This window comes from Kwoniella dejecticola, chromosome 6 (assembly GCF_000512565.2).
Source record: "Kwoniella dejecticola CBS 10117 chromosome 6, complete sequence".
Classification (NCBI taxonomy): domain Eukaryota; kingdom Fungi; phylum Basidiomycota; class Tremellomycetes; order Tremellales; family Cryptococcaceae; genus Kwoniella; species Kwoniella dejecticola.
In genome coordinates, this window is record NC_089306.1 from 1,400,834 (window position 1) to 1,415,137 (window position 14,304).

At 48.4% G+C, this 14,304-nt stretch overlaps 4 protein-coding genes across 4 annotated transcripts; 1 reads left to right on the forward strand and 3 right to left on the reverse strand.

The window, feature by feature from the left end:
- Window positions 1-169: 169 nt before the first annotated feature.
- Window positions 170-1,661, reverse strand: I303_105384 (uncharacterized protein; the record flags this gene model as incomplete). The annotated part of the gene is made up of 8 exons (XM_018408464.1): window positions 170-315; window positions 470-503; window positions 601-634; window positions 748-811; window positions 954-1,025; window positions 1,136-1,154; window positions 1,287-1,462; window positions 1,538-1,661. The coding sequence occupies 8 exons, from the start codon at window positions 1,659-1,661 to the stop codon at window positions 170-172; spliced, it is 669 nt and encodes a 222-aa protein (XP_018262155.1).
- A 681-nt stretch (window positions 1,662-2,342) lies between these two features.
- I303_105385 (uncharacterized protein) lies at window positions 2,343-4,709 on the forward strand (the record flags this gene model as incomplete). The annotated part of the gene is made up of 1 exon (XM_018408463.1): window positions 2,343-4,709. The coding sequence occupies one exon, from the start codon at window positions 2,343-2,345 to the stop codon at window positions 4,707-4,709; it is 2,367 nt and encodes a 788-aa protein (XP_018262154.1).
- Window positions 4,710-4,802: 93 nt separating this feature from the next.
- I303_105386 (uncharacterized protein) lies at window positions 4,803-7,424 on the reverse strand (the record flags this gene model as incomplete). The annotated part of the gene is made up of 2 exons (XM_018408462.1): window positions 4,803-6,381; window positions 6,445-7,424. The coding sequence occupies 2 exons, from the start codon at window positions 7,422-7,424 to the stop codon at window positions 4,803-4,805; spliced, it is 2,559 nt and encodes an 852-aa protein (XP_018262153.1).
- Window positions 7,425-12,023: 4,599 nt separating this feature from the next.
- I303_105387 (uncharacterized protein) lies at window positions 12,024-14,085 on the reverse strand (the record flags this gene model as incomplete). The annotated part of the gene is made up of 13 exons (XM_018408461.1): window positions 12,024-12,043; window positions 12,104-12,164; window positions 12,223-12,269; window positions 12,328-12,392; window positions 12,448-12,488; window positions 12,547-12,765; window positions 12,875-12,970; window positions 13,027-13,125; window positions 13,193-13,229; window positions 13,286-13,398; window positions 13,454-13,585; window positions 13,669-13,743; window positions 13,807-14,085. 13 exons carry the CDS (start codon window positions 14,083-14,085, stop codon window positions 12,024-12,026), a joined length of 1,284 nt encoding a protein of 427 aa, XP_018262152.1.
- Window positions 14,086-14,304: the final 219 nt, after the last annotated feature.

A 14,304-nucleotide genomic window follows, 5' to 3' on the forward strand; every position in this document is an offset into this window, starting at 1 on the left:
ATATTTGTCTGATCGAATCAGGTCTGTTGTAAATAATTGACATTCTTCCTGCATGCATGTGATGCGGTATCATCGTTCATGCTTATCTCTATCTCTATGATCTATTTGAGATACTGCGTTTCTTCCCACTCCGACAAAGAGGATTGTGGTGACTTGCATGTCTTTTTGATTACTTTTGGTCTTCTTGCGCTTGAGCCTGTTTGGCCCTCTCACCAATGATCTTGGCACTGACATTCCGGACATTTTGGGCGGCTCGATCAATACCTCCAGATTGTGCTTTCTTGTATAACGTTAAAGCGGGTTCCAGTTGTCCGGCTATTCGAAGGGGACAAAGGCATTAGACATCAGTCTTACTTGATGTCCCCATCACGAGATAGGATCAGATGTGATATGGTTCTCTGTGAGTCCTTGGTATCTGAGACTGATTTGATTCCATTTGTAGATTGTGGTGACTGATAGACAGACTCACTTGATTCTAAGATTGCTGCGAGGTTGAAAGCGATCTGATTGATATAGGAATTATGAATATGATCAGCGACATAATGTTCGGGTTGTCCACATTCTACTTGCGATCAGAGCGTAGACGCAGACTTGACTTACTTCGGGATCTTCAGGCGACAGATCCAAAGCGGCACTGCAAACATACAGGATTATCATTAGTCAAGTGATCACGATGAGATTGTGGAAATCCGTGCATTGGAGCTGAGAGCTTGGTATTTGATGAGAGATCTATAGAGAAATACTCACGTTAGGTGTTTTATAGCTAGAGCCGGTTTAGGTGGGTTGTCTAACGCGTATGCTGATGCTAAATCTGCACAAATATCAGCTATTAGTTAGTATTCATGCCACGCAGAGAAGTCAGGTGACGCAAGAAGGAGGCAAAGAGGAGTAATTGGTTTGCCTCGTGGTCTTATGAATCCCGTCTTGTGAAGGATGAATGATGAGACACTTACTGGTATGTGCGTCTGGGGAGGGTTGAAGTTCGATGGATTTACCCCACGCTTCGACTGCTTGTACTTTGTTTTCTACAGATATCCCGCATGTGATTTATCAATACCTCCCTTCTCCGCGTGATGGGGCATTTGTTGTCCTACGCATGCCCGTCGTCTTCCATGAAATTGGATATCCAACTCACGTAAGTGATACTCGCAGTTCTGACGATTCGCCGTATCAGCTTTGGCCTTCACTCGATGCTCATTTCAGGAGCCATTGCAGATGGAATGGCCAGTGAATGCGTATGTGAATCGGATCAAGAATCAAAAGTGAAAGGGAGATGGGAAGCTCACACCAAGATTATGCCATCCTTCGCTTGTCTCCTTCGACTCCACACTCTCTCGGTACAGCTTAGCAGCTTGAGCAAGATCTCCATCTTCCAAAGCTCTTGTTCCGGACTCTAGCAAGTCCAGAGCCCTCGTCAAGGATGGATCGATCGTCGAAGCTTCCCCCGAAGTCGTCGCATATCCTGTAGCAATATTCCGCCTCAAGCATCAGCTTTCCGCGACCACTTTGATAACCTTTCCGTTGGGCAGTAACTCACTTCGTCGAGAGTAAGTCGAAGGTCCAGCTACGACTCGCCTTACTACGGGCCCTGCATGAGCGGGGCGTGCGATTCGTGCAGCACTTCGACTTGCTGTGATGATTCCTCTTGCTATCGAACTCATCTTGATTGATCTCCTGGGCTCAAAGTCGGTCTTGTAATTCCTCAAATATGTAAAACACTCGATATAAGGCAGTTGTAGCGACGACATGGCAACTTTTGTCCTCGACGATCTTTTTGTCGGCGGTATCCGCCGGAACAAGATTTGTTGTTTTCATCGATATTCTTAGGTCGGATGAGTGTCTTCGTGGGGTTCAAGGTTACTCTATGAGATAGTCTTCCAGCATCTGCGAACAAGAAGAAGATCAAGGAATATGTCGTTATGAGCAGAGAAGGTCTGCTGGAGTGAGTGAGAGGCCTGGGTGCATCGCTTTGAGGGTCAATTGACAGGTCTACCAGGCTTCGCGGATTAGCTTCTCCACTTCGAGCTCGACCACGTCTTTCAGATGTAAGGCCTAGATCCGTACGTGGGCTACCACATGCTGCTCATAGGCTTTGCGAACGTAATCGAGCGCGTCTTCATACGACGACTCACCATGCTGTGAATCCGAAGGCTCAGCAATCCGAGAAGATCAGATCGACATGCAGCAAGAACTTGAGTCCGGGATTATCAATCCATTTGACAGATACATCGGTCCCCCTTAGATCTCTGCTCGAGTACTACGATCTCACATATCCCATTCCATCCGACGACTTACCTTCACTGCTCCGTCACAACTCCAGGTCAAGCGACGTCATAGCGTTCATGCCATCCGTTATCGCATATGTGGAATCTCCGCACGTAGCCATTGAAGATGCTGTCACCTTATTGCAGCGACTACTAGCCCATGTGGGGAGGCACCAGATGTTCGCATTGCTACATCCCATCGTACAGCTTTTCGCCCAACGGTTCGATAGGGAGATATCCGTAGGAGGATCACTGGTGGATGCTATCGACATCATTTCGAAATATAAAGGATTCATCCAATTCTTGCGATTCTTTCAACACAAACAATCAGGAGTACAGCAACCCTTACCATCGCCTGTGCGCCAGGAGATCTATATCCTGGTTTCTCACCTGATAGATACCTTGGAATCGTTACCATCCGCGTCAGACCCTCGAAATCAGCCTCACCTCACCGAGCATTTCTTACATTACATTTTCCGACGTCGATTCCTCACACCTGAATTAAGGAAATTACTACTGAAACATACTTTTCGGCATGACATCGAATTGACACCTTTTCAATGGCAACAGTGCACCTTCTCAGCTATTGACGAAGAGGATAGTGTATCAGCGGAAAAATATAGGTTGAGGTGGAAAGAGACATTAGCGAAAAAGCGTTCCGAGGGAGAGGCGGGTTATTTCGACAATAACGATAATAAGAACAGCAAGCGTTCGGAAAATGGCACTTCAACATCAGAAGGCGACGAAGATGAGGATATAGCCCTAGATGCTAGCTTGCAAAGGAGCCGCACGATCAACAAGCTGATCAGGAAGATGGTGATATCTCGGTGGAATCAATCAATACATGAGATCATTCGTCTGTTCGAGCCTCACCTATCACCGACCAGAAGAAACGGTCACTTAGGAGTACCGGATCGGATAAGCCCCTCATCACGGCAAATGCGGACCACTCATCTCGAAGGAGAAATGGAAAGGGGAACGGAGAATTTTGACACTCGTACCCTCCTGAGATTCGCCTGGTCGATATTGCTGGACAGGTGTTCGAAGGATGAGAAAATCACTACGGAAGCTCTGTTGGAAATGGCAGAGACCTTACCTGGAGAAGCTATCGTCGGACATACGCTCACGCCGATCATGTACGGCTTGATCAAGCGGGGTGAACCCCTCAAAGCGTGGGAGATATGGCGAGATCTGATCGAACAGGAAAAACAAAATGCCAATTCAACACAGAAAGGTCTGTTCGTCGACAGAGTCACGCTGGCTGTAGCTACCGAAGCATGTCATGCTGCGACCGACCTGGATGCAGCTGTCACGCTGGTCGATACATGGGCCAAGAAAGTGACGTCTACCGAGAACGAGAAGGACAACGAGAATAGTAGTGGTGAAGAATGGGCGGGATCGGTCAAGCTGGATGATCATAACATCAATATACTCCTCAATTTCTGTCGCCAAGACGGTAAATCCTCCATCGCCTTCCGGATCTGGGAAGCCGCTGTGCCCCGATATGGCGTTTTTCTGAATGATGTCTCGTTGAATCTGTTATTGGACATAGCGAGATACAGTAACGAGGAGCCCGAGATGGAAGATGACATACTATCGCAGACTCGGCAGAGGGAGCTCTTCAGAAGAAGATTAAGGGCAATAGCGGATGAGTTTAGCTTCAGGCAGAGGCGAAGACCCACTACAAACTCGAACGAATTCAATGGATACGAACATGGACAATCAGCAGAGACCGACGCAAACGAGAAATACGACGAAGATATATGGTCACAAGGTCCTACTAGTATCTTGCTTGACAACACGACCAACGGACTTTCGGAAATGCCTTGGCAAAAAGCGAGATCGATATTCCGTCAAGTAGTTCTTGGGAATTGGCCATTCTTGCAAAACGTTCATTCCCCACTGGACTTAGCCCATCAAGGAATGTTTGGATCATTCGTTTCCTTTTTCAGCCCAAGGTCGACTTCGACTTCGATTGAGATCCCACGACCAGCAGACAAAGGGGGCCAGAGTGCTAAATCACTGAATTCGGAAATTCACTTACCCGTGCCCAACGCTCGGTACACGCATATAATTCCTACCTCAAGAACGTTCAGATCGTATATAGCCCTACTGGGATATTACAATCTACACGCGGAGATCCCTACGGCACTGGCCTGGATGAAAGAGCTAGGTATAAGGCCGACATGGTCTACTATGTGTCTGGCCCTCTTGCACATATGCGAGAATGAGGGTCCGCGAAGATGGGTCAAGGGATTCGGAGAAGATGGAGGAATGGGATTAGTAAGGGATGAGGAGATCATCAGGCGGTGGTTGATTGATTGGCTTGGATCAGGCGAAGAGCCCATCGCAAAAGGAAAATGGAGGAAGATTGTACCCACCGAACAGGATGTAGCGGGAAGTAGGAGATGGTTAGCGGAACGAAGACAAAGGTTGACAGCTTAGGCCTCGATTGCAATAGGAATATTGTAGCTCATAATGCATAATTGATGATGATATTGCTAATTGACTTTGTTACCATGATTTGAGACCAACGGCTCATCGTCCACTCGACCAGCCTTCAGCCCAACTACCTCTTCTTTCTGACCAGTGAGCAGGCCCACTTGGATTGGCCACATTGAGAAGCCCACTACGGTCTCCCGTTCCCCCTTCGGTCGTCCTATAGCCCATCTCGTCGATGCTGCTATTCGCAGCTTTGTTCGAAGTCCCCGCCACCATCTTGCGTAATTTCGCAAAAGTGCCCATTCCTAAACTACCTCTTCTTGGGAACCCCTCGTTCAACACGTTCCCACTTGGAGGGGACAAGCCAGTCCCACTGTCGAATGCACTGAAACTAGAGTTCCGTTGAGAATAGGCATTGTACGCCTCTCCAGCCCCTTGAGCGGGAACAGACAATCGTTCCCCTCTACCACCCGGCATCAACGGGAACGCAGAATCGACTGACTCAAATCTGGATCGACCCTTGAAAACGGGCTCTCCAGCTTGGAAGTCTGTGATGTGGGATCGGGAGGTGATCTGCTCAATCTGGTACCCTGGCGTGGTAGCTGTCTGAGGCTCAGATCGGCTTCCTATTGCTGTTCCTGCTCTGATACTTGAACCTGAAGGACCAGATCGTCTGGACGGCGAGATGGAAAAGGACGAATTGCTGCCGAAGGACGAGGTGGATAGCCTGCTGTTCGCAAGATCACGATTGATGAGTGATGTTGGGCTGATAGAGCTTGAGGTCCTAGACATCCCCGTCGCACTCGTGTTACTTCCAGACGCGAACGCCGAGGGAATATTGGAACCGGTGTTGTTGGAAGTAGAGGTGGAAGTGGAAGCTAAAACTATATCTGCGGCGGCAGCTAAAGAATCGATAAAATCCACTTCTGCCCAACGACCTGCACTGAGAGAATTCCTCGAAGTTCCACCCCTGCTTGACTGCTCACCCAGCGATCCTCGATTACTGCCGCTAGCTGACGTTGGATCCCCTGGGGATTTGTCCGACCCGGAATTCCTTCCTGTACCAGTCGGCCGAACAACGATATTCAGCCCCAGACCGGTAGTCCGGGCGGGAGAACTCTTGTACCGGAGTAAGCGGGGTCTGGACGCGGGAGGCAAGCTTGCTATGGGCGAGCCGTGTGGGCTGGTCTCTTCAGGTGCAAGGGGCTGGTAGGAAGCTTGGAAGATCGATTGACTCGCTTGAGGGGGAGTACGACGTTGGAATGCCTTGGGCGTGAGTGAGCCGAACGGCTGATTATATGCATTAGGCGCACTAGGGCGTCTATGATCGGTATCGGATCTTCGACCACTTCGCAGAGTCGGCGAAGGAGTGGCGGTCGCAGATGTGGAAGTCTGCGGAGGTGCATCGGACATTCGACGTAATTCTGCACCGGCCCCAGTGGGCGAATAATGATAATCTGATGAGGTGGCGATTGGCGTGTACATAGATACGGGCGATACACCGGGTTGCCGCGGCGCAAAGGGATCGTTGAATGATGTGAATGGATTGCGGTAAGATGAGGAAGATGAGGAGGAAGCGGACAAGGGCTGTTCGGAGGGAGTGACAAGCGATGAGGTCGACGTTGAGGCATTCGTGCTGGTGTCTGCGTCCATGCTTGGAGTTTCTACATCGAGTCTATAGGCGGAGAAATCAGCACTTTGATTGGAAAGGCAATTCGAACGACCAAACGGGACTCACTCATCTGGGTCATCCGTGTCTCTAGACACCCAAGCCCAGTCTCCTCCCCGTTGTATGCCTAATTCCCCATCTTTCTCTTTCAAAGCTTCCAATTCCCTAAGAGTCAATACGGGCAACGAGTTGGATCTCGTCATGGCGACTGTAGCCGAGAGTAGTCGAGCTCTAGTCCTTGGAGGTGACATCATTCCAGTGTCGTCCTCTTCGCCATCTCCCTCGGTCGGAGAAGGCCTAGTCTCTTTGCCAATCTCCTCTCGAGACATGAAAGTCTGATTTCGTTCTGTCTCTTGCCCTGAACTACCTTTCGACCTGGACGATTTGCCTTCCGACGAACCTTGGGAGAAGATAGTCGTCATGGGAGCCGACGCAAGGGGTGATGTACCAGCTATTGGGTGTCCCAAAGAATGTCTAGACCGGGGCGGAAATCGATTAGGCGGGAGAATATCTCTTCCCATACTCTGTCCGGTGGCAGATGTTGACGAGTATCTTCCTGTTGAGGACGAATCTCTACCTAACGGGATTGCAGCCGTTCCGCCTGTACTGCCAGAGCTATCTCTTCTGGGCCAATTGCCAGACTGGCTCGTCGCACTGCCTATTCTAGCGGGAGCCGTGGGCAAACCGTGACCCATACTGGATGAACCCCTGGACATACCATTACCACCAGCTCCTGCTAATGCTCCCGCAGGCAACGGTCCTCCGAATGGGGTAAGAAGTAACATCTGATGGGCCGACAACCTTCGACTGGGCGGTTGGATCTCGTGTAATAAGGGCGAAGGGCGTCGTGGTCGACCAGAGACGGACAGGCGGTGTTGAGCGGTGGAAGTCATACTAGGTCCGGCTGGCAACCCGGTAGAAGACGATGTTGGTGACATCGAAGGGGCTAATCCATTCATGTCTATATTCTCCTTAGCGGGCGACCTGCCGCCACCGATGGTATAGTGAGGAAACGTGTATCCTTTCGACGGCCCCGGTTGATCATTCATGCGATACTCTTCGATGGGTTTTAATGGCGATGATGGTCGTCGGATGGAAGAGCCTGAGGAGAATGCTGAGGGATGATGACGCGGCGGGGTTGCTGGGGTGTCGGCAGGATATGCTCTTGGAGAACTCAGGCTGTACTCCGCCAAGCTAGCATAAACTGGTTGGTTGTGGAGAATATGATGGAGATTTGATGTCGATGTGGTAGGTGATATTGGTTTGCTATCGTTGAGAAACGTCGTGATGAACGAAGGTCAGTCGTACAACCATTGACGAAGGATGATAGTACGGTCTTAGGGACAGGTTACACGATCAAGGGATCCACGATAATCAATCGAGTAGGGTCAATATGATGGATGCAAAGAACGATTAAAGCATCGGATAAAATGGATGTGAGAGCGGGAATAGAATATCAATCATCGGCGGCGACGATGACTATTGTAGAGGTGTTTGATGATGTATATGTATATTTGGTGATACGATAATACGGCGGTGTGCTGCTACTGGGTTGATACCAGTACTCGTACAATTGATTCCAAGAGATACGAGAAACCCAGTTTTATGGTTATGTGATGGTTTGATTGTGCCTCAAACCCGGCACGGGAAAGGACGTCTGGCTTTTACTGGGTCGACCGGGTCAAAGGATGGGGGCGGTGGGTAAAGGGTAATAATCAAACCTTATTTATCTGAGTTGAACGGGAATAGCCCCATATCATCTCATGGGTGGACTTGAACCAGCGTAACTTGGCACTCACGGTGATTCGAAATTCGTTTCTTCTCCCTTACTATCCACCATGGTGACTTGACGAAACATAGTGATTTCTAAGAAAAAGAAGTTGTTGGTGAATGATTATCCATCGATTCGTGTTTGTCGATGCGTTAGGTTGTTATATGACTGTAATTTAGAGGTAGTCGGTGCAAGTGGAGTCCTCGTGATGCTGCCGTATCAGATTGACCGAAACTCCGTTCACTCTTCTATAGAATAGAAAAAAGCATCCGACAGTCTCCACCAGAAATGAGAGCAGCGATGATTAATCAATTAATTGATGAGAATAATGGATATGTGAGCAGCTGATAGGTATGAGGTATGGGCGAAGTCGGTATGGCGGAAATTCCTTCGTTGTTAAAGTAGTCTAGCTAGTCTAGGATCGACTCTTGACTATGCATGCGGCTGGGGGATGATGTTGATAGGCTGGTTTCAAGAAGAGCCGAGAACTCGATTACATACATGCAGCGAGTCCTCAAAAGTCCCACTTTCTAACAAAAAACAGGTTGATCCACTGGGTTACCGGAATTAAGTTACGAGCTAGTGATCGCGCTAGCGCAATTTTCGATGGTTTCTAGAGCGTCCAGATTGGTTCTAGCTTGTAAGTGGGTTTAGATGTTCAGATGTTCAGATACGGCCGGTGAAGAATCCCAAATGCTGATGAATATGCTTGAGTCCGGGGCCGAGGTCGTGAGCAAGAGAAGCCTGTGCTATACAGGTAGAGTTGTAGTTGAGACTAGACTGAGTGAAATTGTGCTATTCTTAAGCAGGGACGCATGACCGCGTGCTGTATGGGTCTGCAAAATCAATTGAAACTGAACAAGATAGAGAAAGAGAGTACTCGAAGATGCATTTCGTTCCAACAAGTCTTTCCCAGCTTTACTTCACTCGTAGACACGTCAAATGCACCTGGACAACACGGATCGGAAGGTGATCAAATCAGTCAGTCACACATGTTTTCATTTTTATGTTCTCTGCCTGTCACTCAAAACAACGATGCTGTAATCCCGGAGTGTTTTGGTGGAATGGAAGACGATAAATGATCATACCAATTGGAATTCGAGTTTTTCCCGATCACTTTTTCCAGATATGTAGATGTAGCCGCCCGGTCCAGCATTAACCCTATATGTTCGAAAAGGGTTTGGATTTTCTCTTTACTCCATACGTACATACGTACTGCACTTTATTCCAATATGAGTAATCCCGGTACGGTAAGGCTCCAAGGGCATGAATCGTCGAGTCGGCAAGTCGAAAATAAAGTTTGGATACGGACTATTCATTGCTCAATCACGTAAAAGAAGACCGTTCCACATCACCATTCATTTGTCAATCCCCTACGTAAAACCTAGATCTATCATTGAGACTCAGAGACACCTTCTACAGGAGAAGCTCACTTGGCAATAGAGTTCCCAGTTTGTACGGAGAATCGGAATATGCTATATAAGTCGAGATCGGAGTTAGAGAATAGGAATAAAGGAAGTGTTTAGATCGCCGAGACCGAAAGCTTCTAGATGAAGTAGAAAAGAAAATTGAGTTAAGTTAGGCATACGTTGCGAAAGACTAATTTGCTATCATAACAACGATTTCCGGTACTTACGGAGATCTTTGTTTTCTGCGCGATTCATGTCAAACAGCTCGGCGAAGTGTGCATTTGGGACAAAGGAACTCTGTTTTGTCTGTAAGCGACAACTCGATCTGAGGATGTCTCTCACCCTTTCTGAGCCGAAGAGCAACGCGCTCGTCAGTGAGTCAGACGGAACATCACAGAAATCGGGTGAGTGAGTAGGATAATCTTGACATAGACATGACGCGATGGCGTTCAAACATTTTGTGTCGCTCAGGGGTATAAATGCATATATCGTTGTTCGGGAAGGTCAATCAGTAGACGTGTCTTGACGCGTCGTTCGGGGGTGATGTGAGTCTTCGGGACTTCCTGACACCGCAGTACCGCAGAACCCCTTAAATTGGTATATCTCTACGGCTCTGAAGCAGTCTGGTGTGCAGGTGGGTAGGTCAGTCACCAGCCTATATCCTAAACCACCTAAGTCACAGCGCGATGAAATTAACGGGCCATCGTTCCTACCTTTGAGATCGTTGTTCGGCACCGACATTATGCGTCAGTACGATTGTTGACCTCGCTGTCTCGTGAGCCCATCCGAGTGAGACACCGTGAACGAGTAAACAAGCAGGCTCGTCGTGAACCTTCGGGCACGATATCGATCTCTTCCGAGCGAGCGCGAATATAACATATGGCCCGCATTGACTTCTTCGCATTTTTCTTATGGTTTGTAGCTTCGCTTAGCTTGTTATTTGTATGCAGACCCACAGATGAACGGATGTACGGTACAGGTACATACCTGACAGGTACAGGTACGCAAAGTCGACTGCGAGATCTACGGAAAATCATTGGCAAATTGGAAAGTGACAAACCAGCCACGGGGTTCCCCTAAATATTTCCATCACTTCCAACTCCGACCGACCTGCACTGCACTGCAAGGGAAAAAATAATTTTTTTCACGATCGTTTTCAGCGGAGTATCGTTTCCTGATTTTTCGTCAAATCCGTCAAAACAAAACCAAAAATTGCAAGAGCCAGAGCCAGGTACGCGGTACCTGAGCTTGTCAGTCAGTTAAATACCGAATCTCTCGTCATGCGTCGATCTCAGAGCGAATGAAGAGTTATGTATGTATGGATGAATCTATGGGTATACGTATGCATGCATGAGTGTCAGGCTGGAGATGATCTGCATGACTATGCGAACAGGATTATGCAAAGATCTCATGAGGTCAGTGGCATTGCACGCATACGAAAAGCCAATTCGGCTAGTCCGTTCGCTTTCGCAAAAGTCATCGTTCGAAGACATCTGTGGGATATTCACGTCAACGGCTTGTGCATCTCTCGAATACGCGTGCGTATAGCAGTGGTCAATTGGCATCTCATGTGAACTCTCAATTGCGCTTCAGCTCCCGAGACACGAGGAGACTAAGAGATGAAAGCTGTCGAGTGAGAGCAAGACTGAGCTTCAGGAAAAGTAGGATGAGGTAATCTGACAGATCGACAGGAACAGGTACGAGCAGAGTACTTCAATGGTGCCTTCTCTAATTGTAAATGACAGGTCCGAATGATATCTTTGGCCCAGCTTTCCAGCTTTCTTGCGAAATGCGACATGCAACATGCGGCTTCCACTCTGGGAAGTATGCTTTGACTTTCGTGAGCCCAATGCGGACAACGATTCAGTCAGCAGTGAAGGACTGCCTGCGGCAGATGGTGAAGTGAGGTGTTGGTGACTGATTGCTGCCTCTTGATATTCTTTTGTTAGTCGAGTGCGGAAGTGGAATTGTGAAGGCAAAGTGATTGTGGAGATTGGGCGGGGGCACGAAGACCGAGGAGGGAAAGGGCAGACAGGGGGGAAGGAAAAGAGAAGGAGAGGCGAGAGGCGAGAGGCGAGAGGGGCAGAGGGAGGAGGGAGGAGGGGAGGAGGGAGGAGGGGAAAGAGGCAGGGGCGAGAAGGGCGAGGAGAGGAGAGGTATGGGGAGGTGGGTCCAGGTGGGTCGAGGGAGTCGGCAACAGAAAGTTTATTGCAGACCAGCAGACGACTCAGGAAGATCCATGATCTTGTGGGATAGACTTGTGCAAGTATATTGGCTGAGATGTCATCTTTTTGCAATCGATATGAACATGCATGATTTCTTGTCGTTGCATAAAGGCCAAGGTGCTTCATATGGGAATGTACAGGTATATCAGAAACGCAGGACAAGTATACAAAGTGGACTCAAAGAGACATAGGATCGGTTCAGGCTATGCAGCATGACACATGGGACCATGTAGTAAAGGTTGCTTAGGTCTGGTACTCCTTGCCTATTTTATCAACTTGCCATCAGCTGGTACCGTCCTATGTGCGGGCGACCGCTGACTCACGCAAGAATTTGGCAATAGTCTCAAGCTGGATATTGCTTGTACCTTCATAAATGGCTCCGATCTGTAGTCGGATCATCAGCTGAGAAACAAAGACATGAATTGAGAAATCCACCACTGACCTTCGAGTCTCGCCAGAATTTCTCAAGTCCTACTTCTCTCACGAAACCTAGACCCTTCTGTCAGCTCATGATCCCTGCCGAGTGAGAGGTGAAACGCCTGCTCACCTTGACCACCTGCCCATTCGATCGCATTACCAGACGCTTTCTGAGCTACAACAGAAGCGAAATACCTGCAAAAAAAAACCAATGAGCTTTATCCTAAACAGTTCGATTGGATTAGCTCACTTGGCCATAGCAGCTTCTTTGGTGAAAGGGCGTCCTTCCTCCTACGAAATGGCATCAGCTTAATCATCTCGCATAGAGGATACGAACAGCTGAGCGTACCTTCAATCGAGCCGCGTTATAGGTCAACAATCTAGCAGCTTCGATCTCCGTAGCCACGTCCGCAAATTGGAAACCCATTCCTTGGAATTCTCCCACAGGTTTACCGAATTGTTTTCGTTGATAAGCGTAAGTGAGGGATTTGTCGAAAGCTCCCTGAGCAAGACCGATCATCTGAGCGGCGATACCGATTCGTCCCTCATTAAGGATTTCAATGGCGATCTGCCGGACAAGCATGTTAGCTCAGACTCTTTTCAACTACTATTCACGTCCGCCCTGAGAGCTCGACATCATTCTAGCATGTATCAAGCCGTGTGTCAGATTGGCTTACCTTGTACCCTTTTCCGATTTCGCCAACGATGTTCTCTTTTGGGATCTTCACATCATCAAAGTTGAGAAGACAAGTGGATGACGCTTTGATACCGAGCTGAATGAAGGAGTAAGCTGTCAAGCAGAGAGACAGTCGTTCTCGCGCAAGCTTACCTTCTTTTCCTTCTTGGCGATCTCTACACCCATATCCTTGCTCATAACAAAGCATGTGATACCCTTGTAGCCCTTCGAAGGGTCAACATTGGCAAACACCTGATTGAGCCATATAACAATGAGTTCCGAGCTGTTTGATACGCGTTTGTCGAGTAGTTAGACTTACAAGGAAGGTCTCGGCTTCCGCAGAATTAGATATCCACCTGATCGTCTCGTGTCAGCTGGTGGTCCGATCGTGACAAGGAACTATACAGCTTACATCTTGCTTCCGTTCAAAGTATAGAAGTCACCGCTCTTATCGAGCTTGGCCGTGGTTTGAAGGGCAAAAGCATCGGATCCAGAAGCAGGTTCAGAAAGACAGAATGATCCGACCTATAAATGACCCCGCTTAGCATGGCCGCATGTTCACATAAATGCGAAAACTTACTTTCTTGGTGGCAAGATCGGGCAACCATTTTTCCTGGATCTCTTTTGAGCCGTATAATCGCAGAACAGTATTACACAGCGTATTATGTACATCGCAGAGTACAGCTACAGAAGGATCTACTCGAGCGAGTTCCTAATCCACGGCAAGACGGATGAAGTCGAGTCAGCTGTCAGTTTATGTCGCGGTGTCAATGAATCCATTTGACAACTACTGACCTCGACGGCGATGATGGCACCTGTGAAACTCATCTCTGATCCACTCATATCCGCACTAGTCTCGATTCCCATCAACTAGAAGCGTCGTAGGTATATGAGCTACCGGGATACTACGTTGAGTCCTGGCGAATAGCTTACTCCATTATCGAACAGCCCTTGAATGATCTCAGGATCCATCTTCTCCTCTTCGTCCATCTTAGACACCTTCGGAGCGATCACGTCCTCGGCGAATCGTCGAACTGTCTCTCGAAGCATGTTCTCTTCTTCTGTCCAGTTCCATAATGACAGGGGAGTATCTATAGCTGGTCTAGTGATTTCTTGTACGCCCAAGCGCACGGAGGTGTTGGACAAGGCTCGCAGAGCGTGGGTTCTGGGTAAAGTAGCTCGAGGCAGGGAGCGGAGGGAGCGGGTCAACATTGTGGAAAGTATGGTCTATGGTATGAGATCAGATCAGAAAGAGCTTCATAAAATATCGTTGGGCTGATGCGGTACTGTTGATTCAATCAATTGATCAGATCAGGTCAGATCAGATTGAACGATTGAACCAGCCAATACAAGTCACGTTGAGCTGCAATGCTGCAGTGCTGTTCATGTGGACAAGCAAGACAACGGGCGGATCATAACCGGCAATAGATA